We start from the raw sequence: 21,681 nt of genomic DNA, 5'->3' as shown, positions 1-21,681 counted from the left end.
ATTAGGTGTCAATGTAATTAGTACAAAATGCTTTATTCCTGCTGATTCGAGATGGGAGGCATCAGGTCATTCAGTGACACTCTTCTTAACAAAACTGCTGTTCACATATGGGCTCCTCTGCAAGACCCAAGATGAGATCTCTCCTTGTTTTCTGTCTTTGCCACCTGCACCACTTTAGACTGGCCCTGAAGATACTTTCAGATTTTCTCATTGATTCATTCATGACTCCTTTTTAGAGCAGGCAAGGAAGGAGCAGAGGTATCTAGACTCTTTTCTCCGTCCACCTAAGCGTGTGCCTCTCCCATATTCACCCTCCCCGCCCCTCAGCAGAACCTCGGGTTGTGGGAACCAGCCCGTCGCTTCCTTCAGAGTTCACGGATCAAACCTTCCAGGTGTTATTAGTCCAGCTTCGAGTAGGGAATGCCTTCAATACTTTGGGACTACAAATTCTCAGTAACATTTAACTGAAGTCATTCTCTCTGCTACTTATTGCTTGCTCTTGGATACTCTGTTCACTACATACTTTTCAATCATGAAAGGATCTTACACACTTTTTGCATCATATGGGATGGTCATTTAAGTCTTAATGGATTTCCTAGTGTTAAGGCCACTTTGCCTTCCTGGGGGACAACCTCCCCAACCCCAGCTGGTCTGGGTTTTTGCTTCGGCCATTTCCTGCTCATCCTGTCCCTGTCAGGTGCTAGGTCAACTTTCTAAGTCGGGGGTTCCTCTCAGAAATAACTTGTAAGATGTTCTGATTTTTGGATGTTAATAAACTCCAGACACCTCCATCAAAGGTTCTGTCGCTTTCCCTGTAGGGTAGGTGAAGCTGACCTGCTCAATTTCTTTACTGTTTATAGAACTATCTCTGTTTCTTTTTTGTTTGCTCATTTTTGTTGGTCTTTTTTCATGTTTGGTTCTTGCATCCCTTTTGTAAGTTATGCTTTCTAAGAACTTTTCAAATTCATCTAAATTTTCACAAACTTTGACATGAAGATTTTCATCATATTCTTTTTTTTGATGCTGGCAGCCCTTCTGGTCCCATCACTGAAGGATTAGTTATTGTGCTGGTACCTGTATGTCCTTCCCCTCTGTTTTCTTGACCAATCTTCCCAGGTCTGTGTGTTTAAGTGTATTTCCAGTGTTTGCCTTATGCAAACACAGCGATGTAAAGTTTCAACCTAATTTTAGTCTTCGAAGAACTGGCTTTGGTTTTTTCCTACTAATGTTTTTTACATTAACTTCTACTTTTATATTTCATCCTATAAAAATAAATCTGGATTTATTTTCTTCTTTTCACTGGTCATCTAAGGAAGCTCACCTCACTAATTCCCAGCTGCTCACAGTATGTGCAGTCATGAGTGTACTTTCTTACTAGCATGTACCTGAACTCTTGCTGCAGTTTAAGCCCATCTTCCCAGTCCAGTACTTAGTGAGCTGTGTCTGTACCACCTTACTCTCCATGGGGTGTCTCCCTGCCAAGCACAGCTAACAGCTCCTGTCAGAGCTAATGTGGAGTGAGGGTGCCCCATCATCTCTGCCTCTTTCCCCGAACCTTGACGGGGACTCACAGGGTGTTCTCTGCCCACCTCATCACAGCTCCAGGGGTCTGGGAGTCTGGCTTCTGCCCAGGGAGGATGTGAGAAGTCCCAATTCTTCAGTCTCCTCACAGGATTCTGCTCCCTCCCGTCAGCAAACCTTCTCTGGCCACTTTGCTGGCCTCACTGGCCATTTCACCTGACCTTTCCACACGACCCAGCAGCCCTTCTCAGGTCACTCTCTGTCCTTTATAGGAAGAAAGTTTGTAACCGATGATTCCATCTGCGTGCTGGGAATATGCCAAAGAAACCTCCTTTTCCGACCTGTGGCAGAGCTGAAGGAGGAGACAGACTTTGAGTAAGTAAACCTTAGTGCAGGTAGAAGGAATGGGGACAAGAGTCAAGGACAGAGGGAGGCCACCGCCATAGTCACTGTTCTCACCCCTGCCGCCTCTCATCCGCAGGCACCGAATTCCCAAAGAGCAGTGGTGGCTGAAGCTGCGGCCCCTCATGAAGATCCTGGCCAAGTACAAGGCCAGCTTTGAGGTCTCGGACTCGAGCCAGTTGGAGCACGTTCACACTGGCCCCGAGGAGCCTGCAGCCATCTAGGCGCCGCCGCCCGCCAGCGATTCGTCGGACTTCCTGTTTACCGCCCATTTTTGTAACACTTATTTATCAGCACTTTATGTGAGTACTGTGGACGTTAATCCCCAATCACAGAGCACTGCCCTGTACCCTCCACACCCCCGTTGGATGCTAAGCCTCCAGTGAGTTGTCTGCTGTGTCACATACAGTCTCCTGCTTTACCATGTGCATTTCCCGTGGGATTAAACATTTGGCTAAAACTCAGACCACGGTACTAAGTGCTTTTAATTTTTTTCAGTAGGCATTAAACCTCAGGATCTGGGGACAGCTACCGAAGGTCTGCAGGCAGTTGAGAGGGCAGGTACTAGTAATGTATTCTGTAGGGATCAGGGAAGTAGGCTGCACGGAAGCAGTCACAATGGGCAAGGCAATGCTGTGACACACAGACCTGGGACCTGGCAGGTGTGCAGAGAAGGCCCAGACCAGGACCCCAGGTGAGGTGACCAACTCCGGCCACAGGGGCTCCTTTAAAAGCAACAGGAACACGTGCGTCAGGAAGAAGGTGAGCTTCCACACTCAACCTGTCCTAGCTGTGCACTGAGGAAGGTGAGGCATGTTACCTAGTGTCTCTTTTCTCCAGCCTCTGCTCTTCTGGGGTGAGAGGAACCAGCCTGTCCCCCAGCCGTGGGGGAAGGAGTCGTGCAGAGTAGAGAAGGCGGATGATGAGAAATACAGGAAGACCACCGCGAAAGAGCCAGTGTCCCAGTAAAGCGAGTCACACAAATGTTGGGCTCCCCAGTGCGTATGAACGTTATGTTTATACTATACTGTAGTCTGCTAGGTGCGTGAGAGCAGTATGTCTAACTAACTGTACAAACCTTAACTAAAAAATACTCGATTGCTTAAAAATGCTCATGATCATCTGAGCCTGCTGGAAAGGGCGCTGACAGCCCTGCTGGGTGCAGTGGCCACTGACTCCTGTGTGAGGAGCGCGAAGCGCACACCTGAGCAACGCAGAAGGCGCTCTGCCGGTGGCCGTGTTTAGGACGTGAGGATAACATGAGAAGTTTACTTTCTGTCTGAAAAACGTAAAGTGAGCAACATATGAGACAGAGCCCTTCAGTAAAGACAAAATGGGAACAAGTTAACGCTTATTAACCCCAAACACATTCATTTCACTCATTCATTTTTTAATTAAAGGTCTTAAGAACTACTTAGCAAAATGTCATTTAAAATAACTAAAGCACAGGTAGGTCAGAGTTGCCTTTTATTTTAAATAAATGTTCTATCATTATTAGAAAGTCTTACAACAGTTGTGCACCTCTGGCATTTAATACATGATTATTTCCATTTCTTCATGATCACCCACTTCCTTCTTTAAGATAGAAGAGCGTGGGGCTGACTTGACAGGCAAGTCCATACCTTTGGCAAAATTTTAAGATGGATAAATGAGGAAGATATTTGGCTCGGCTTCCTTCTCCGGGCCCGTGAGCCATGTTAGCCGCGTCCTGAGCACGGAGCTCCTTGTCATCTGACGATCCAGGACGGGTCCTTGGCGATCTTCGTGTTCTCTGGTCCCAGCAGAGCCAGCCCGTGGGTGCTCCTCCCGACACCGAGGTACCTGGAAACGGGGGGCGGGGGTCAGACTGTTTCCACATCAGGCGCCCTCAGGTTCACACTGCAGGCCACGTGGCCGTACTCACTTGTTGCTCACATCGATGAGACCTTCGCGGTGGACGGCAAAGAGCTGTTCCCTGTGCGCTTGCTTCAGCTCATCTGAGAGGCCGTACAGGAAGTGGTCCAGCCCTGAAGGAGCACAGGTGACTGGGGAAGCTGGCGGGGACAGCATGCGGCTGACCCTGTTCCACAGACCCTGCTCCCAGGGGGCTGACCCTGACCCAGGCCCCTTTGGGGCACTGGCAGCTCACTGAAGCTCTGAGATGGTGAAATGCGCCCCTTTCAAGCAGCAAACCAAGATGCTCACTCTCAAGGTGTATCACAAAGGAGGCGGCGGCGGGAGGTGAGGTGAGGTGGGTACACATTTCGGGAACTCAGCCTGGAGTTGTCTTGCGCACCTACCATCCAGGTGCTTGTGTTTTCTACTCCACGTACCTTTGTCCGAAGGAGCCACAGGAGCGTCCACAGCAGAGAACACGGAGAGCTTGGCCTCGTCAATGTCCTGCTGTGAGAACTTCCCAGACTTGGCCCAGTCCACAGCCTTCGCAAAAGACTGGAGTGTTTCTGTTGAACGCGGATCCCTGGGAGACCCGAAGAGTTAGTTACTCACGTTTACCACAAAAAAATAAGCAACAATCACGTGCTGACTTCACAGCTTCAACACTTATAGCTGTTAACGGCTCTACTTTAAGCTTAGTTCAAAAATCAACACTCTGGAAATTTCAACCTGGCCACAGGCCATCTGATCTTCTCCCTGCCCTTGAAGACGGGGTCTGTTCACCCAGCCTCACACCAGGTTATTAAATGCACCCACTGCAACTTCCTTGGGAGGAAACGTTGGACTGAATGAGACTCATGGAGAAACGCTAAGAAAGGTTAAATGAAAACCCTGCTTCCAAAGGACGCACTCAGAATAGTGGAATCATCACCCATATCTGGTCCAGTCCTGGAGCGCCGGCACCGGCTCGGTGGAAAGGGCTGCAGAGCCTTTGCTCATACTACGGACTGCAGGGGCCGGGGCGCGGGGGCCTTAGGTGGTGGTTTCTGTCCTGCAGCTCCCAGCCCGGACACTAGGAAATGCCCAGAAGTTGTAGCAGTCGGGGGGTAAAGAGAAGTGCCTCAGGGGCACAATGTGTCCTTTCCCTAGAATATTAGAATGCGTGTCTTCAGGCAGAGAGAGTTAAAGGGCGAAAGCAGGCAGTGGAGCCAGGAGCCCAGCCTCTACAATTCCACCAGCCAGAACACTGCTCAGGTCACCTTCTACTGAAACATGCTTGTCACTAAAAGGCCAGGATTCATTTAAGGCACAAAGTTTCCTGTTCTTCCCTGCTGTCCCTAAAACGGAAAGGACAGTGCTGGGTGTGGTTAAGTGCCGAAGAGGTGGGGAAAGTGGGGACAATGGTTTCTCACGTTCACCCCACTGTCTGAGATGTGATATTGAGCACTTGGAGCCAGTGACTGTCAGTGACATGACACTGTGTCCACATGTACGAGATGGTCAGAGAAAAGCTCACCGATACGAGTAAAAGGTGAATATTCCATTATGACTGAGTTTGGCGCCTCCACCGTAAGCACCACCTTTTTCTCGAATTTCTGTGTGCAAGAATTTTGCAGTCATCAAACGTGCGAGGATCTTCAGACTGAAATAAATGATTAAAGAATGCAAATTAAAAACATGGCTGGCAAGGAAGTAATGTAAAAGAATATAAAGCGTATAATTAGGTGAAGACAAAAAGCAGTGGCTTGAATAACGGGTGGCAGTAGACACACCTTCCCCCACACTTCTAGCTCCCTCTTAACCTCTTCCCACCCACAGGGAGCATGTGAAAGCTGCAGCCACAACTTGGACCCCACATCAGTGGGTGCACGTGCACGTGGAAGGCTCCTGACTAACTTTCCACGGCGTCTTCCCTAGGGTTTCCCTTGGTTGGAGTGTGCGTTTTCTATGTCCCCACTAACTTCCATTATGAATGCTAACAGCTGATGCCCTGGAAGGAAAAGGATGGTTCTGGAGAGCACCTTCCCAGGGGGGCACACCCAGTGTGACTGCCACCTGCATGAGTACAGGCTGCCCTGCTCTGTGTGAGCACTCGGCCCAGCAGGGGACAGCCTGGTGAGAAGCTGAAGGGAGAAGCATGTTCCTAAAGACGGGGCAGGCTCCACTCTGCCCACAGGGGTTTACCCTCCACGTGTTTTTCTTTAGAAACTTCTATTACTTCTATGTTACCTAATGAACACACATTCACTGTTGGAAAATTAGAAAATACAAAAAAGAGGCAAAAAATATCAATAATCCCACTACCCATAGATACCTCTTGTAACATTTTCATGGTCTAACTACATCTTTCTAGTCATAGAAATACACATTCCTACCCTGACGGCCTAGCATACAGAGCATGCCTATTTCCTACAGATACGGAAATAAACCGACAGAAACGCTGAGCAATGTGACGCATTTTCTCTGTGCACTTCTGGAGCCAGGGGCAGCTGCGTGTTTCATTTCCCGCCCTGACTCTCCTCTCCGTGGCCGCCCCCCCCCGCCCCCCCTCCTTGGAGTCATGGTTTTCTTGCCCGCCTCGTTTGTACCTGGCATGGTCAGGGTGCGTGTAGGGGGCAGTTCTGACACATTCACCGACGTAGTTCACGGGGAACGGAAGCAGGAAGTGTGTCTTCATCTGGCAGGGCGTGAAAGTGGGCTCCTGCGGAGGGAAGGGAAGGCCCGGTCAGGCTGCATCATGGGGAGTGGCCCACAGGTGCCTCCCGTACAGGTCCACCTGGACTTCTGAATGTCCTACTTCCTGTGGGCATCACCAGCCACGGTCTCATCTGAGAGCAAGGCACTGACAATCACAACACGCCACACAACCGCAATGAAACAGCTCGTCCTAACTCGGTCACTGACTGTGCGAGCTTTTCTTTCCTTTCCATTCCATTTCTCTCCAGGAACACAGTCAGTTGCCCTCTCTGTGATGAGCCAAACCCAATGCCCAGATCGCCAAGCTGAGTGCGCGGGCGGGACAACACCGCCCAATTGGTGGTGAATTAATACTGATTCGGCAGTCAAGTTAAAATAGAGGCATGGTGATGAGACCACGTGGAGGGACAAAGGTCTTCATGGGCATCAGGATGAGACACACGACTCCCTGGTCCTGCGTGCCGGCCGTGAGGCACGGACTGGCAACCTGGAATGGGCCGCCAGCCTATCCAGAGTCGAGCTGGGCCGGCTGGTTCTGAAATGACAGGGCTGTGTTCACTTACTGTGATCAGCTTTCTGATGACTTGGCATCCACTAACGTGTGTGCTTCCCCCACATCCGCTAGGCAGAGCTTTCTGAAAATGTTTCCAGGAGAAATGAGAAAAATCCTAAACTCACTTCAAATGGCTAAGATGATACATTCCAGAAAATTCATAAAGCTAATAACAAGTGTTAGGGCACATTTGCTTTGGTGTTTTAAACAAGTTTTAACTACATAGATTTCTATGGATTTTCAGATGGTCTGGGAGCTGAGGCACCACACCTCTTCCAGGTGGGGCTCTGAGAAGGCGGGGGGCAGGTCCATTCAGGGATGAGGGACGCATGGCCATAACAAAGGGGAAAGGGCCTGGCCTCCTCAGGGCACCGTTTTTGGCTGTTCTTACAAGAGCATATCTCAGACCCCAGTGTCCTGCCTCATCAGGAGAGTGTGCCAAAGCGCTCCAGGGACAATAGGAGCACAGGGTCAAAGGCCAAATTAGAGGGTTTGAATTCACTTCTAACTGGGTCAGCACTGGGCTGCACCCAACCTGATCTCATCAGCAATGGGGACACCAGCGCCCGCACACAGGACAGTCTGGGACCCGCCCTTCCCTGGAAAGGCTCTCACCTCCACCACGTGCGGGCGCACCGGCTTCCGCTCCTTCTTACTTCGCCCCACACTTTTGAGGAAGTCTCCCACTGCTTGTTCCGTCTGAGACAGCTGCTGTGGGGTCGCATTCACTGCACATCTGTTTAAAAAATCATGCATGAACAGGAAACTCTTACTACATCTAGTATTAATAAGCAATCAAAAGGAGATAATATATTGTTTTTGCATAAAATAATGCTCAAAAACATTAAAAAGAAACAGTAGCCAAATATGGAAATATCAGTGTGATACTTCACCACAATGCTTTCAAGTAATCAGAAAGCCTGTCTTATCTTTCAATGGCTTACAGCTAATACAGTTGTCAAGATGAAAAGACAGGGTTTCTGACTGTAAATATTATTCCCCTGAAGCTGCCAAGACCTTCACACTTACACTGTCATAGACTGAAAACTGCGATTCCTGTCTAGAAGAGAAGTCAAGAGTTTGCAGATGTAAACTGGTCATTAAAGTAGGAAATTGTAAGTTGCCACCTATTCTCTCAAAATGTATTTTTATATAACCCTTCCAAATTCTACAGAATCACAGATAATACTATGAGTTATTTGAACTATATAGTAAATTGACAGTGTATTTTTCTCCTTTTGGCCCTGAATCCTAAATTTATTTCCGTTAAATTACACACCATTATAGTAATATTAACTATATTCCAGGCTCTATACTGACTGCAATGCATTCTTTTCTTTTTTTGCTATAAATCTGCAAAGTATTGTTTTATGGAGGAGGAAACAGAAGATCCAAGTGGTTAAGTTGCCTAAGACACTATGGGTACAAGTGTCAGTGCTGGCCCAAAACTGGCAGTCAGTTCTGCCCAGGGCAAGGCCCCTCACCAATCTTAGGCTCCCCTCCTGCCACCCAGATGGTCTGGGAAAACCTGCTGGTGATTCTAAGAAACTGATGGGGAAGGCACTGGGACTCTCCATGTTGAACTACAATCGAAGCTAAATCCATGTCACTGATAATACATGTCAATCATTTTTACATTCTGCTCACGCTCACAAACCTGTGGGCTTCAGGCCAACTGTATGTGGACGGGTCCGCTGCTAGGTGTTTTCCTAAACTATCGTGTAATAATTAATCTCACAAGAACTTTGCATTTTTACTCTGGTCTTGAGCAAGCTAACTGCACTGGGTCTCACTGACGGCTCATTTACAGAACACGGGCTGTTTACTTTTAGGAGCAATACGACTAAATATTTGCAGTAAATCCACCTCACAGTTCTAGGATGAAATTTTCCTATATGAAATGATTTCTTAATTAGAACACTGAAGTCTAGAATCAATTCTATAACCTACACCTTCACTTGAGGAGCATCTCCACACTACACTCAATGAAACTAGAAGCATCATTACTATCTTTGCTCAGAACAAACCATAAACCCCTACCTCATATTGTTGCAGTTTAATAAATGCTTCTTGATGCGTGGGAGCTTTCTCAGGATGGGGCTGATGTCTGTCATTTCTGCGATTCTCTTCATCAACCTCACCTAAGCCAAAGGAACCAGCACATAGAGCAGACACCCCGAGCAGAGCAGGGAGCCCCTGGAGCACAGCAGGGACCAGACACTCCTCCCTAGTCTGGAAACCAGACGGACGCCCTGACAGGGGAACCATGGCTCTGTGACTGTGTGCCAGATGCACCTGCCTGCCTTGGGGAGGGGTGGGAATGGGGGGAAGAGAGATGAGGGTAGTTCCCCATGAAATTTGGCTGGTTAGAGAGTTAGCTTTTCTGAGATGTAAGTAATTTAGTACCAGATAATTTTATTAACTCTGCAAGACCTGGCTAACCCAGAATAACCAATGGTCCCCTCAGCATATCACCTGGTCCATCCCATTGAAGGTCTCCTGCAGGTCCCCCGCGGGCGTCAGGGTCCTGCTGGCTCTGATGGATGCATAGAGGTGCCCCGAGTCTGGGATCCCGTTGGACAGCTCTTGAGCAGTCATCTTAACCAACACTTTGAAGTGTTCTTCTTCCTCAAAGCATGGGCTATGGACAAGGAAGAGTATGCTAAGTTTCTGAAGCCTCTCAGTCCCCATTCAATAGCATGGAGAATGTGTAAGTTTTCAGACGATGTACACATCCTCAGAAATTTACAAGTCCATAGGAATTACAAGTAGAATTAGGCTCTGAATCAAGCCACCAGAGAGTAAAATCTCCCTTCAGCATCCTTCAGACCAGACCTGTGATATGGCCCCAGCATTAACATATCTGCAAGTCAAGTTACCTGTTAAATATCTCACCCCACAGGTGCATCATGTCTGGTAGGTTTCTCTCGAGGCAGAAAGATGAAAAAAATACACCCTAAATCAGGAAAGAAAAGAAATTATTTAAAAGAAAAAAATAGACACCAGAGAAACCAACCTCCAAACACCTTGTGATGGAGAAACAAATGTCACCTGCTCGTAGGTGTCCAGGTGGGAGTCGTCGGGGAGCACGTGGGGAGACACGGTCATCCCACCCGTCTTCAGCTCTATCTGCTGAGCCTGCTCCCTGTAGTCGAGGACGCCGCAGCCCAGCCTGTGAACAGCAGGGAGTTCCCAAATCACCAACACGAGCTCGGCCCCATCATCTTGAAGTACGAGCTTGGCTCAATCCAAGAACCACGCCTGTACAAACCTCTTACACCTCAAATGTACACGCAGGCTGAGTGGTCACGGGCCCTCTCCCCAGGAGAAACCGGGTCTCCTGTTCAGGGGGTCACTCAGCACTGTCCAGCCCACCAGACACCCAGGCAGCCGCTGTCCAGCACTAACATAAAATGCTGAGCTGCACTCCCAGTGCTAGGCTTTCAAATGCTTACTGTGTCTTCCCTACTCTGTTCTTCCAAAACATCCGACACAGACTATCTGTTCAAATATTTGGTAGTGTTGGGTGTGAAATTTTAAAACTAAGCCTTTTTGCATTTTTAAGAAAAGCTGAAGTCATCTCTACACTGATGTTGCTTTTGGTAGAAACATTCTAACTGCTGTTCCTAATGAGAGAAGTAATTTAAGCCAAGCGACACTGTGAGGTTTTTCTAAAATGACCACAGCCATAAAGGACAAAGAGTGGGAGCCATATTTTTTAAAAGGGCAGGGAACTGTGCAGCCACTCTGCAGGTGGGTGCTCCCAGTGCTTTTAGCTCCTGTGCATACAGGACACAGGGCCCAGTCGTTTACTGCTGTGATTTCCCTTTGAAGCCTCTATGTACCTGGATCATAGGAAGGGAACCCAGCTCCCATCACCTCCGGCTCAGCCCACCCGCCTCGGCCTCCGAGAGCCAGCAGAGGAACAGGGACACAGGACAGACAGGCAGCAGCGCTGTGCCCGCCTGTGCTCTCACATCTGCTCAGGCACCTGCTCACCCAGGACGACAGGACCACAAAACCAGCGCAGACAAGGGCATACGGCATGGCAGCTCAAGGACATCCCAGGCGCACGTGTCAGACTTAATTACTTTTCTGATGCAAAACCATCATTCTTTTAACAGTCTTAAAGAGCTTAGTTGCTGAGGTAGATATTTTGAAAATATTGCTTATACCCAAGGCTTATAAATATTTAATGTACTATATTTTAGTAAGGAAATACGATTTTCATAAGAAAAATCTCAACAAATATTGTACCCTTTATACACTGTAACAATGCTATGGATTATGAAAAACAAAATGATTCACTAAACAGTAGATTATGAATGCATTAAAACAAAACAAACACAGAGAATATCCACCAATGAAATATACAAGCGCGTGCTGAGGGTGCAAGAGTGTCTTACTTAGTGAGGACGCTGCAGAAGAGCGGCACGTAGGGCCGGAGCTCCTCGGGCAGGGTGTTGAGGCTGGAGAAGGCCCGGAAGTAGACCACGCCATTGGTGGGCTGGGCGCAGTATTGCACGGGGACGTCTCCAGCTGGACAAAGAGGCATTTAACGTCCTTATTTTTACCATTACACTTGTAATCATGCAGTCATTGTTTAATATTTTTAAAATGGTAGTGCTTTTTAAGGGTGGAGGTTTAAAATTTATGTTAGCAAAGAAATACTACTCATTTGCTGTAATTTAGACAGATTTCCCTATTGTACTTTTATATGGTAAAATTTAAACCGACTTTAATACTAAAGTGCTCCTTGCTTTTTGAAGAATCAAGAGAGAGAAGCAGCATGCTTCAGGTCAACAAATGCCATTCAAGCTGGTCCCCACTGGCCTCTGTGCACCTCACCTTCTTTACTCAGAGTGGACTGTCATTCCTGCAACACGACCCCACTCTTCACCCAGCCCAGATGCCTCTCATCCTAACAAGTCCCTCCCCAGGACCTGATGGCCCCACCATGAAGCTCCGGCACACCCTGGTCCCAAGTCCCCCGGGGACATTCTGTGTTCTATTTCTACATCCCTAGCACAGTGCCCTAAACCAGCACAGAAACTAAGGTACTCACTGGTAACTGACCTGTCCCCACTAATCTACCTAATAAAAGAGTAACATGCTAATTGACCATACCTTTGCAAGGCCCACCAGCCAATCAGGAATATGCAAATTAACCCAACAAAGATGGCAGGTTAATTTGCATACACAGGTGCTGAGCGGCCGGGGGGTGGGTCGGGACCCTTGCATTATCATGATGGTGACAATGCAGGCGTTCCGAACCACCCTAGCCGCTCTGGGCCTCTGGGCAACATGGGAAGGTGGAAAGGCGGCTCCAGCCAGAGCGAAGGCAGTGTCGGCAGCCAGGGGAAGGAAGGCCCATTCTTGCACAAATCTTCGTGCATCGGGCCTCTAGTTCTGTTAATAACCACTTAATGACTTTCATTGATAAACACAAACTGTGGGGGATTAGATCAGTGGGATGTTAACCCGCTTTCCAGAAGACAGGATCCTCTTTGCATGTGTACACACATGCACACAAAAAATCAGACGTGGTTAATAGGACAGGCCCCATTACAAACAAAGGGCCAGTGACAGACGCTTCACAGAAGTCAACCTGATGCTCAAACATGCTCTACACTCCTACAATGGTGGAGACAAGTCGAAGTGCAAGGCTGCCATCAGAATTCCCTCAGGACAGAGCAATGAAGTCACGTCTTGCCATGTGGAAGCTGAATATCCACTCCGACAGGGAACGTTGTTCCAGAGAGGCCTCTGTGCTTCCAACCAGAGCCACTGACAGACCAGGGAGGAAACTCCAGGATGAAACTTGAGATGTCAGTGGCCTGCAACTCCTGTTGGCTCCCCACACCTTGATACAAGGCGCTGTGCAGAGTTTCCATCCCTCCACACTAGGCTGTCCCCTTGCCTAGACAGCCGGCTGAGCTGGAGGGCGTGATGGTGGGGCTCAAAGGCTGCCTGAGCCCTCTAGGAGCTGCATCTAATGCAGCACAGCATCACTCACACTCTCCTAACTCCAGAGGCTGGGAACAGAGCCCACCTCCCCCACTGGGAGGCAAGGACAGGCCCCTCCTGGGTAGAGAAGTCTGTGGTCACTGAGTGGTAACAGCACCCAGGGAAGCATCAAGAGCAGGACTACAAAGTCATAGGGGGTGATCCCATGGTTCACATGGCCCAGGCACCATGCCAGCCAGAGCTCACTGACCTGCCAGGGCCACCGACAGCTCAGTGAACGGAATTCTGGGCTCAATGTCTGACACCTTCAGCGCCGGCAGACAGGAGGCATCCTGAGCTTTGCTTTGCTGAGTCTGTAATTCTAAGCCTAGGGAGAAAAAGGGGAGGAAATGTATGAACATTTAGGAGAATAATAACCGAAAGGTCTTTTGTAATTCATCTCCTCTGTCACTACCTCACACCCACCCATGCCGAGTGCTGGGGTGTGAGCAATGGCAGTCCCAAGCGAACCAGACACAGGAGCATGAGCACAGCAGGTGGCTCTTCCCTAATCCTCACTCTCAATGACCTAGAGCAGCGATTTTCAACCTTTTTCATCTCACAGTGCACATAAACTAGTTACTAAAATTCTGCAGCATGCAAAAAACTATATTGGTTTGCTCATCTGATTAAAAAATAGGTATAATTTCAATTCATTCACACCAGACAGCTATTGTTGTGTTGGTTGTTGTCACTTTATTTGACAACCTAAGAGAAAAGAGGTCAGTGCCCCTGACTAAACAGTCAGGTATTGCATGCGTGTGTTAAAAATTCTTGCGGGCATATGGGTTGAAAATCGCTGCTCTAAAGGAACAATTATGCTGGTGGGGGTGGGACTTTGCTCAGACAGATCCTGACTCCCAGGTTTTATGCTAGATAGACAGACTGAACTCATTTTTAGAGCTTTAAAACTACTGTCCCATCAAATTCACTGTCCCAACTATAAACATAATTAAAAACACATGCTCTGGGCCTGCCTGCCACAGGTCTGATTGGAGGGGAGAGGCCTCTTCCCCAGAGTCTGCATATTCCACTGACTGTCAGGGAAGGGAACCAAAGGACTCTGTGCATGACCAAGGACAGAGTGGAATAGTGCACCTGTGAACAGCCTGCACAATCTGTCAAACACACACTGCATCATGTCACAAGATAACCGATCCCCTGTTGTCACTGAGCTGCCCTGACCTCCAGGTCCACCTCCCTGAAGGTCCCAGAGAGCCAGTGACCAAAAAACTGGCTCCTGAGACAGAGGTGGGTTTCTGGACAGCTTGTTACAGGCTCTGCTGGAGTTGGGTTCCCAGGTCCAAGCACAGGCTGACACACCTCCCCTTGCAGGCCCGTCCCCAGCTCACCCCACAGCACCAGGGGGATGTGGCTCCATGCACCTTACACTCAAACCTCTTGGATATCCAAGGCCTTCCTCACTGGTCTGTCACCCCCACCCCAGTCAACCAAGTCACCCAACCCCTTGACCCTCAGACATTCTCTATTTCTGTGCATTTGACCTAGAGGTCTTTTGCCTCTTTGCCTGTCAGTCCTGGTAACAGTTCAAAGGCCCACCTCCCTTGTCCTCTGAAATATCCGCTGCTCCTTTCTGAATGCACAGAAACCGTTGGCATCGTCTCGTCTGCTCCCAGGTGAACTCCCTCCCAATGGCAGGGGCTACGGCCCTTCACAGTATTTAATATGTTACATTATAGACACCTCAAACTGGAACGTTATTTAGAGTTTTAAATCAGATAATTTCCCATTCCCATTTTCCCTTGGTGCTTATCTTTAGACTGGACTTTGCTTCCTCATGCTGAAGTACATATGTAAGACTTACTGAGATGAAATAACCACTAAATGCACTAGCTCTGTCCTACTTAATGAACTCTGCAGTGATCTGTAAAATAAAAGCACTTTTGTAATACGGGCCCCCATTCATTCACAGACAGGTGTGGACTGGAGTAACTGTTTCCTTAAAACAGCACACAACTCCACGGCCAGGCCAGGAATCTGATCACTCAGGGAGCATATGTCCTGTTGCTTAGGCATGCATTACCTCGTGTACAAATGGCCTTAAGTAAAAATGGAAAATGTTTGTTTCCATATCTTGGCTATTATAAACAACTAGAGGCCCAGTGCACGAAATTCGTGCATGCCGGGGGGACGGGGGAGTGCACCCTCAGCCCGGCCTGCACCCTCTCCAATCTGGGACCCCTCGAAGAATGTCTTACTGCTGGTTTACAGGGATTGGGCCTAAACTGGCAGTCAGATATCCCTCTCGCAATTCAGGACTGCTGGCTCCTAACCACTCACCTGCCTGCCTGCCTGATTGCCCCTAACCACTCTGCCTGCTGGCCTGCTCACCCCCAACTGTCCACCCCTGCCAGCCTGATCACCCCAACTGTCCCCCATGCCAGTGTGCTCGCTCTCAGCTGCCTCCCCTGCTGGCCAGCTCGCCCCCAACTGCCCCCCTGATGGCCTGCTCACTTCAAACTGCTCCCCCCACCTGCTGTCATGATCACCTCCAACTGACCCCCACTGATGGGGTGAGGGACTGAGGGCTGTTTTCAGGCTGGCCACACCCCCTTCAGGGTGGGGGTCCCTACTTGGGTGCCTGGCCAGCCTGGGTGAGGGGGCTGATGGCTATTTGCAGGCTGGCCAAGCCTGCCAGCAGGGACCCTCACCCCATGGGAGTGTGGCCAGCCTGGGTGAAGAGCTGAGGGCTGTTTTCAGGCTGGCCATGCCCCCGGCGATCCACGCTTCCAGCTCCTCCTATTTTTCTTTTCTTTCTTTTTTTTCAGTGCCTCCTTGAGCGGAGGCCAGGGCCAGCTGGAAGCAGGTATCTGGGGTTTACTTATCTTCAACAATTGAAACTTTGTAGCCTTGAGCAGAGGCCAGGGCCAGCCAGGGCACGCGGGAAGCTTGGCTTCCTCCATTGCCAGGGGCAACCCAAGCCTCCTGCTTGCTCCAGCGCTGTGGCTGCCGCCATCTTGGTTGGGCTAATTTGCATACTCGCTCCTGATTGGCTGTGGGTGTAGCGGAGTGATGGTTAATTTGCATGTTTCTCTTTCATTAGTGTAGATGCTTTCAATATAGGGGTGCATATGTCTTTACAAATTAGTGCTTTCATTTTCTTTGGGCAAATACCCAGAAAAAATGACTGCTGGATCACATGATTAATCTATTCTTAATCTTTTAAGGAACCTCCATACTACTTTCCATTGTGGCTTCACTGATTTAATTGCCATTTATGACAGCATGGATTTATTGAAGAGCATTATGCTAAATGAAATAAGTCAGAGAAAAACAAAAACCATATGATTTCACTCATATGTGGAATATAAAACAAGAAAGCAACAAACTAACACACACACACACACGCACACACACACAAAATCCCACAAAAAACACTCATAGACACAGACAACAGAATAGTGGTTACCAGGGAAAGGAGTGTGAGGAGAAGATGAAGTGGGTAAGGGGTCAAATACATTGTAATGAATGAAAACTATAGATATTTGGTGGTGAGCACAAAAATATAGAGTACAAAAATGTCAAAGTATAATGGTGCAAATCTGGAATTTATATAATCTTATTTACAGCAAAAACAAAACAAAACAAAACAAAAAAACACAAAAAGTTCGATGGAAGATGGGTGGGACTCAATCAAACCAAAAACCTTCTGTGCAGCAAAAGAAACCATCAACTAAATGAAAAAGCAACCTATGGAATGGGAGAAAATATTTGTAAATCATGTATCTGTTAAGAGTTTTACATCTAAAATATAAAGAATTCATAAAATTCAATAGCAAAAAATGGGCAAAGGACTTGAATAGACATTTTTCTAAAGAGCATGAACAGATGAGATGGCCAACAGAGACATGAAAAGATGCTCAACATCACTAATCATCAGGGAATTACAAATCAAAACCACAGTGAGATGCCATATTATATCCATTAGGATGACTACTATAAAAAATACCTAGGAAATAATCAGTGCTGGTAAGGATATCTCATGCCCCATTGGTGGGATTGTAAATTGGTAGAGCTGCTAATGGAAAATAGTATAGAGGTTCCTCAAAAATTAAAAACAGAACTATCATATAAGCCAGCAATTCCCTTCTGGGTATTCACTTGAAGAAAATAAAAACACTAATTCTAAAAGAGATACACACCCCTATGTTCATTGCAACTTTCTAAGTGTCCATCCATGGACAAATGGATAAAGATGTGAGAAATATATACAATAGAATATTGCTTGGCCATCTATAACAATAAAAGTATAATATGCAAATCGACTGAATAACTCAACAGCAGAAGGACCGTCTGGACAACCTTCCGGATGACCATGCTATGACACGCACTGGTGCCAGGCCAGCTAAGGCGGGTGTGGTGCGAATGGTTGGGGGCATCGCCATCGCCCCATGATCGCCCCAAAGAGGGAGGCCCAGGCCAACGGCCAGCAATGCTGTGGCGGGTGTGCAGGGCCAGCCAGCAATCACCCCATAGAGGGAGGCACAGGTCAGCCACGTAATCGCACCCCCGCCTGTCACCCACAGAGGGAGGCGATCGGTGGCGGGGATGGGGGGGTAGCAGCGCCGCTCAGATGGCAAGCAGTGGCAGCAGCAGAGGCAGGGCCAGCTGCAGGCAGTCAGGGGAAGCCTGATAGGCCCTGATTGCTGGCCAGACCTAAGGACCCTCCCCAAAGGGTCCCGGATTGCAAGAGAGCTCAGACTAGGCTGAGGGACACCACCACTCCACTCCTGTGTACAAATTTTGTGCACCATGCCTCTAGTAAAAGAATGAAATGTGCCATTTGTGACAGCATGGGTGGGCCTAGAGGGTATTATGCTAAGTGAAATAAGTCAGAGAAAGACAAATACCATATTTCACTTATATGTGGATCTAAAAAAAAGCAAAATAAATGAAGAAATAAAATAGAAACAAACTCATAGGTACAGAGAAAGTTTGATAGTTATCAGATAGGAGGGGGATTGGGGCGATGGAAGAAAAAGGTATTAAAAAGTACCAACTGCCAGTTATAAAAACGGTCACTGGGATGTAAAGTACAACATAGGGAATCCTATATAATAAGAGAGGAATATGCTAATTATCCGTTACACCATGAGGCTTAACGCAGACTGTGTAACAACCGAACAACCGGATCACGGATCTGCAGGAGGGTGGGGCAGCGAACTACAAGAGGGCAGCGGAGAGCTGCGGGAGGCTGAGAGCTACAGGAGGGGACAGGGCAGCAAGCTATGGGGAGTGGGGGGAGGTACAGGAGGGCGGGCCAGTGGGCGGAGAGCTACAGGAGGGCAGAAAAGAGCTTCTGGTCCATGGATTCGTGCGCAGGGCTAGTAGTATAGTCAATAATACTGTCATAACTGTATGGTGCCTGGTGGATACTAGATATATCACTTTGAAAGGTATGTAAACGTCTAACTACTCTGTTAGACTCCTGAAACTAATAGATTTAACTGTAATTGAAAAATAAATTAAAAAAATAATTTTAAAAACTTATTAATGAAAATATGTTATATATCCATAATTGGATATCATTCACCCATAAACAAAGAAAAAAGAAATCCTTTCACTTGTAACAACACAAATGAAATGAGGGCATTATTCTAAATGAATAAGTTAGAGAAAAACAAATACCATATGATCTCAGTTATATGTGGAATAAAAAATACAGAAACGAAGAAAACCAAGCTCATAGATATAGAAAACAGATTGGTGGTTGCCAGAGGTAGGGGTGGGAGGTGGAAAATAAGTGAAAGGGGTCAAAGGTACAAACTTCTGGTTATAAAATAAGTGAGGAGATGTAATGTATAACATGGTGACTAAAGTTAGTAACACTATATTGCATATTTGAAAGTTACTGAGTAAATCTTAAAAGTTCTCATCACAAGAAAAAAACCTATATGTATGGTGGCAAATGTTAACTAGATTTACTGTGATCATCATAATACATACATATAGCAAATAATTTTGTTGTACACCCAAGATTAGTATGTCAAATAGACCTCAATTAAAAAAAACAAAAAAAAGGAAAGATGGAACTTGTCAACTGGCACTCACAAAAGTTTGTGTTTATTATTCAATTAGCATGTTAAATTTATGGAAAGATCTAAAATAGCTGTATGTCTAAAGAATTCAGAGATAAAGAATAATAGGTTGCATGTTGACACTAATTTTGCCTTTACTAGATTAAATCACATCAAACTTAGCTTGGTCAAAATGGGGGGTTGTATTTCTGTGTGTACTACATGTATATTTTAATAAGACTTTATCAATACATAATTTACACATGTTGAAATTCACAATTTAAAAGATACAATTCAGTAAGTTTTGACAAATGAACCACCATATCATCATACAGAACATTTCCAGCACCCAGGAAGTGCCCTCTTGGCTCACTGCAGGCTATTCCCCGCCCCCACTCTGGCCTCACCTGCCTCTGTCACTGTCCTTTTGCCATTTCTAGTTTCATATAAATGTACTCGACCAGTAGGTATTCTTTGTGCCTGGATAATTAATTTCCCCTAGCAAAGGCTTTTGAGATCCATCAATAATGAGTGTGTTCCTCTTTATGACCCAGGAGTATTGCATTTTATAGACAAAGCTTGTTGGTGGAGATATGAGTTATTTCCAGTTTTGTGTGGGCACACACTTCATTTCTTCTAAGTAAACAAGAGTAGGACCACTGGGATTCCCAGTAAGTATGTTCGGTGCTATACGAAATTCTACAACTTTGTCTTCACTGCACCTGCACCACACAGACCCGAGTGTGCCTTCACCACAGCTCACACCTTTTCCCATCACTGAGACGAGACCCATCTCCTCTAATCTCACAGCTCACACAGTCCACAGTGCTGGGTGGCAGTTCACTACACTCTGCAACACAACACACAGGATGGGGCATGTTACAGCACCTGATAAACGGAAGTCCTTATAAAATATGTGAAGTGATACACCTTCTAAAGCTGCCTCATTTCCACCACTCCTGCCTTTCCTGTCCAACGAGAGGGGGCGGATTTGCTGAGAACAGCATCCATCCTATCAGGCCTGAACCCGTAACACCCAATGCAGAACTTCGCAGATGCACAACAAATACCTGTTGGTCAAAATAAGACTTGCCTACAACTGTATCCTGAGTAAGAAGTTCACCAGGGTTGGGCAAGGCTAAGGAACGACCAGGAACAAAATTGAGAGTCTGACCTTTGTCATAGATCTGCTGCTTGTCTTCCAGGGAAAGAGCGCTGACCTTTTGCTGCAGTTTTTCTGTTTCCATTTGTGCTTGTTTCTCAGAATACTTGTCATCTGGCTTCATTGATAATGTCAGTTTATGCTGATTATTCTGCAACAACATCCACAGCAACAAAAGAGCCAAATTAAAACAAGATGTTATAAAGCCGGACACGCTGAACCAGCCTCTCTGCCTGTGTGCTCTTGGTCCTGAGTCCCACCTTCCATTTCAATTAGTGAGGACAGCACTCACCCAAAGGTTGTCTTGGAGAAAGTAAGTGAGCCAAATGAAATTCTTGCAATCATACCTGCTTTGTAGAAACTACGTAATTCATATATGCTGTGCTACTGTTATTAGTATGATTATTGTTATGATGTTGCAACCATAAATGTATCAGTACTCAACATTTTCTTTACATCCTGGTTGTAAAAGGAAACTGTTTACACTTTCTAATATAAATTTTTGACTTTAGTCTACATTGAAGACAATATATAAAACAATTTTTATCTAGTCCTCATTATATTATTAATCTCTCAAAGGCTGAATCTTCATTCAATATATTACAAACTAGAGGACCGGTGCATGAAAATTCATGCACTGGATGGGGGGGTGTCCCTCAGCCCAGCCTGCCCCCTCTCACAGTCTGGGAGCCCTCAGGTATGGGAGGCGACCTGGCGATCAGGGGAAGGCGATACCCCATCACACCTCTGCTGCTGCCACTGCCAGAAGCACACGCCTCGGCCAGCTCTAGTTACCTGAGCCTCGGTCGGCCCTGGGCAGGTGGGCAGCCGCCATCCAAGGCTTGCTTATACCTCGGGCAGGTCCTAGGCGTCTGGGCGCCACCATCTTTGCAATGGCATGAGGGTCAATTAGCATATTCCCTCTTTATTAGATAGGATTATGAAGACAAAATAGATGCCAACTTAATGTAAAAATGTTAGATGACTTAATGTGCTTTCCTTATTTATTTCAACAACTGAAAACAATAGCACACAAAATGCTCATGTGTATGTAATACTACAGAGAGGTGGGAGAATTAACAAAAACTTTATGCAAAATAAATTATAATAAGTTAGAGAGATCTAAGGTCAAATGACCAAATCATGCCCCATGACCAAAACAATGGTACCGAGTACAGCAGTCAGCCTTCATGACAGACCCCACCATGGTCAGGTTCTTGTTAGAAGTTCTACCATATTGACAACTATCTACCAGGGAATTTACTACAAGTAGAAATGCCCAGAAATCTACAAAAACAAGGAGCAAGCATCAAAAGAATCCTTTATAAAAATAACCAGAATATTCACACATGTAGGTGACTTGTTCTCATATTCTGTATGTTCTATTAACAAAACAGAACAAAAATATGTGCAGAGGTTTTGTTAAT

At 46.8% G+C, this 21,681-nt stretch overlaps 2 protein-coding genes across 4 annotated transcripts in view; one reads left to right on the top strand and one right to left on the bottom strand.

Moving 5' to 3' along the window:
- The window catches only part of PFKP (phosphofructokinase, platelet), a 62,631-nt gene extending 60,244 nt beyond the window's left edge, over nt 1–2,387 (top strand). For both annotated transcript variants that reach the window (XM_008157744.3, XM_028134252.2), the window contains 2 exons: nt 1,794–1,896; nt 2,003–2,387. In XM_008157744.3, coding sequence (XP_008155966.2) covers nt 1,794–1,896; nt 2,003–2,147 — 248 coding nt within the window. In that variant the 3' untranslated portion in view covers nt 2,148–2,387. The remainder of the gene's footprint in view (nt 1–1,793; nt 1,897–2,002) is intronic.
- A 986-nt stretch (nt 2,388–3,373) lies between these two features.
- Nucleotides 3,374–21,681, bottom strand: part of PITRM1 (pitrilysin metallopeptidase 1) — a 37,177-nt gene continuing 18,869 nt past the window's right edge. For both annotated transcript variants that reach the window (XM_008157745.3, XM_028134249.2), the window contains exons 13-26: nt 20,267–20,405; nt 13,266–13,382; nt 11,455–11,587; nt 10,100–10,220; nt 9,928–10,004; nt 9,524–9,689; nt 9,089–9,189; nt 7,664–7,784; nt 7,059–7,130; nt 6,387–6,499; nt 5,315–5,440; nt 4,236–4,381; nt 3,827–3,929; nt 3,374–3,744 (exon numbers count right to left, since the gene is read on the bottom strand). In XM_008157745.3, coding sequence (XP_008155967.2) covers nt 3,651–3,744; nt 3,827–3,929; nt 4,236–4,381; nt 5,315–5,440; nt 6,387–6,499; nt 7,059–7,130; nt 7,664–7,784; nt 9,089–9,189; nt 9,524–9,689; nt 9,928–10,004; nt 10,100–10,220; nt 11,455–11,587; nt 13,266–13,382; nt 20,267–20,405 — 1,629 coding nt within the window. In that variant the 3' untranslated portion in view covers nt 3,374–3,650. The remainder of the gene's footprint in view (nt 3,745–3,826; nt 3,930–4,235; nt 4,382–5,314; nt 5,441–6,386; nt 6,500–7,058; nt 7,131–7,663; nt 7,785–9,088; nt 9,190–9,523; nt 9,690–9,927; nt 10,005–10,099; nt 10,221–11,454; nt 11,588–13,265; nt 13,383–20,266; nt 20,406–21,681) is intronic.

This window comes from Eptesicus fuscus, chromosome 2, assembly GCF_027574615.1.
Source record: "Eptesicus fuscus isolate TK198812 chromosome 2, DD_ASM_mEF_20220401, whole genome shotgun sequence".
Classification (NCBI taxonomy): domain Eukaryota; kingdom Metazoa; phylum Chordata; class Mammalia; order Chiroptera; family Vespertilionidae; genus Eptesicus; species Eptesicus fuscus.
The sequence above is the reverse complement of the archived record's forward strand: the minus strand, read 5'-3'. Positions and strand labels throughout refer to the sequence as shown.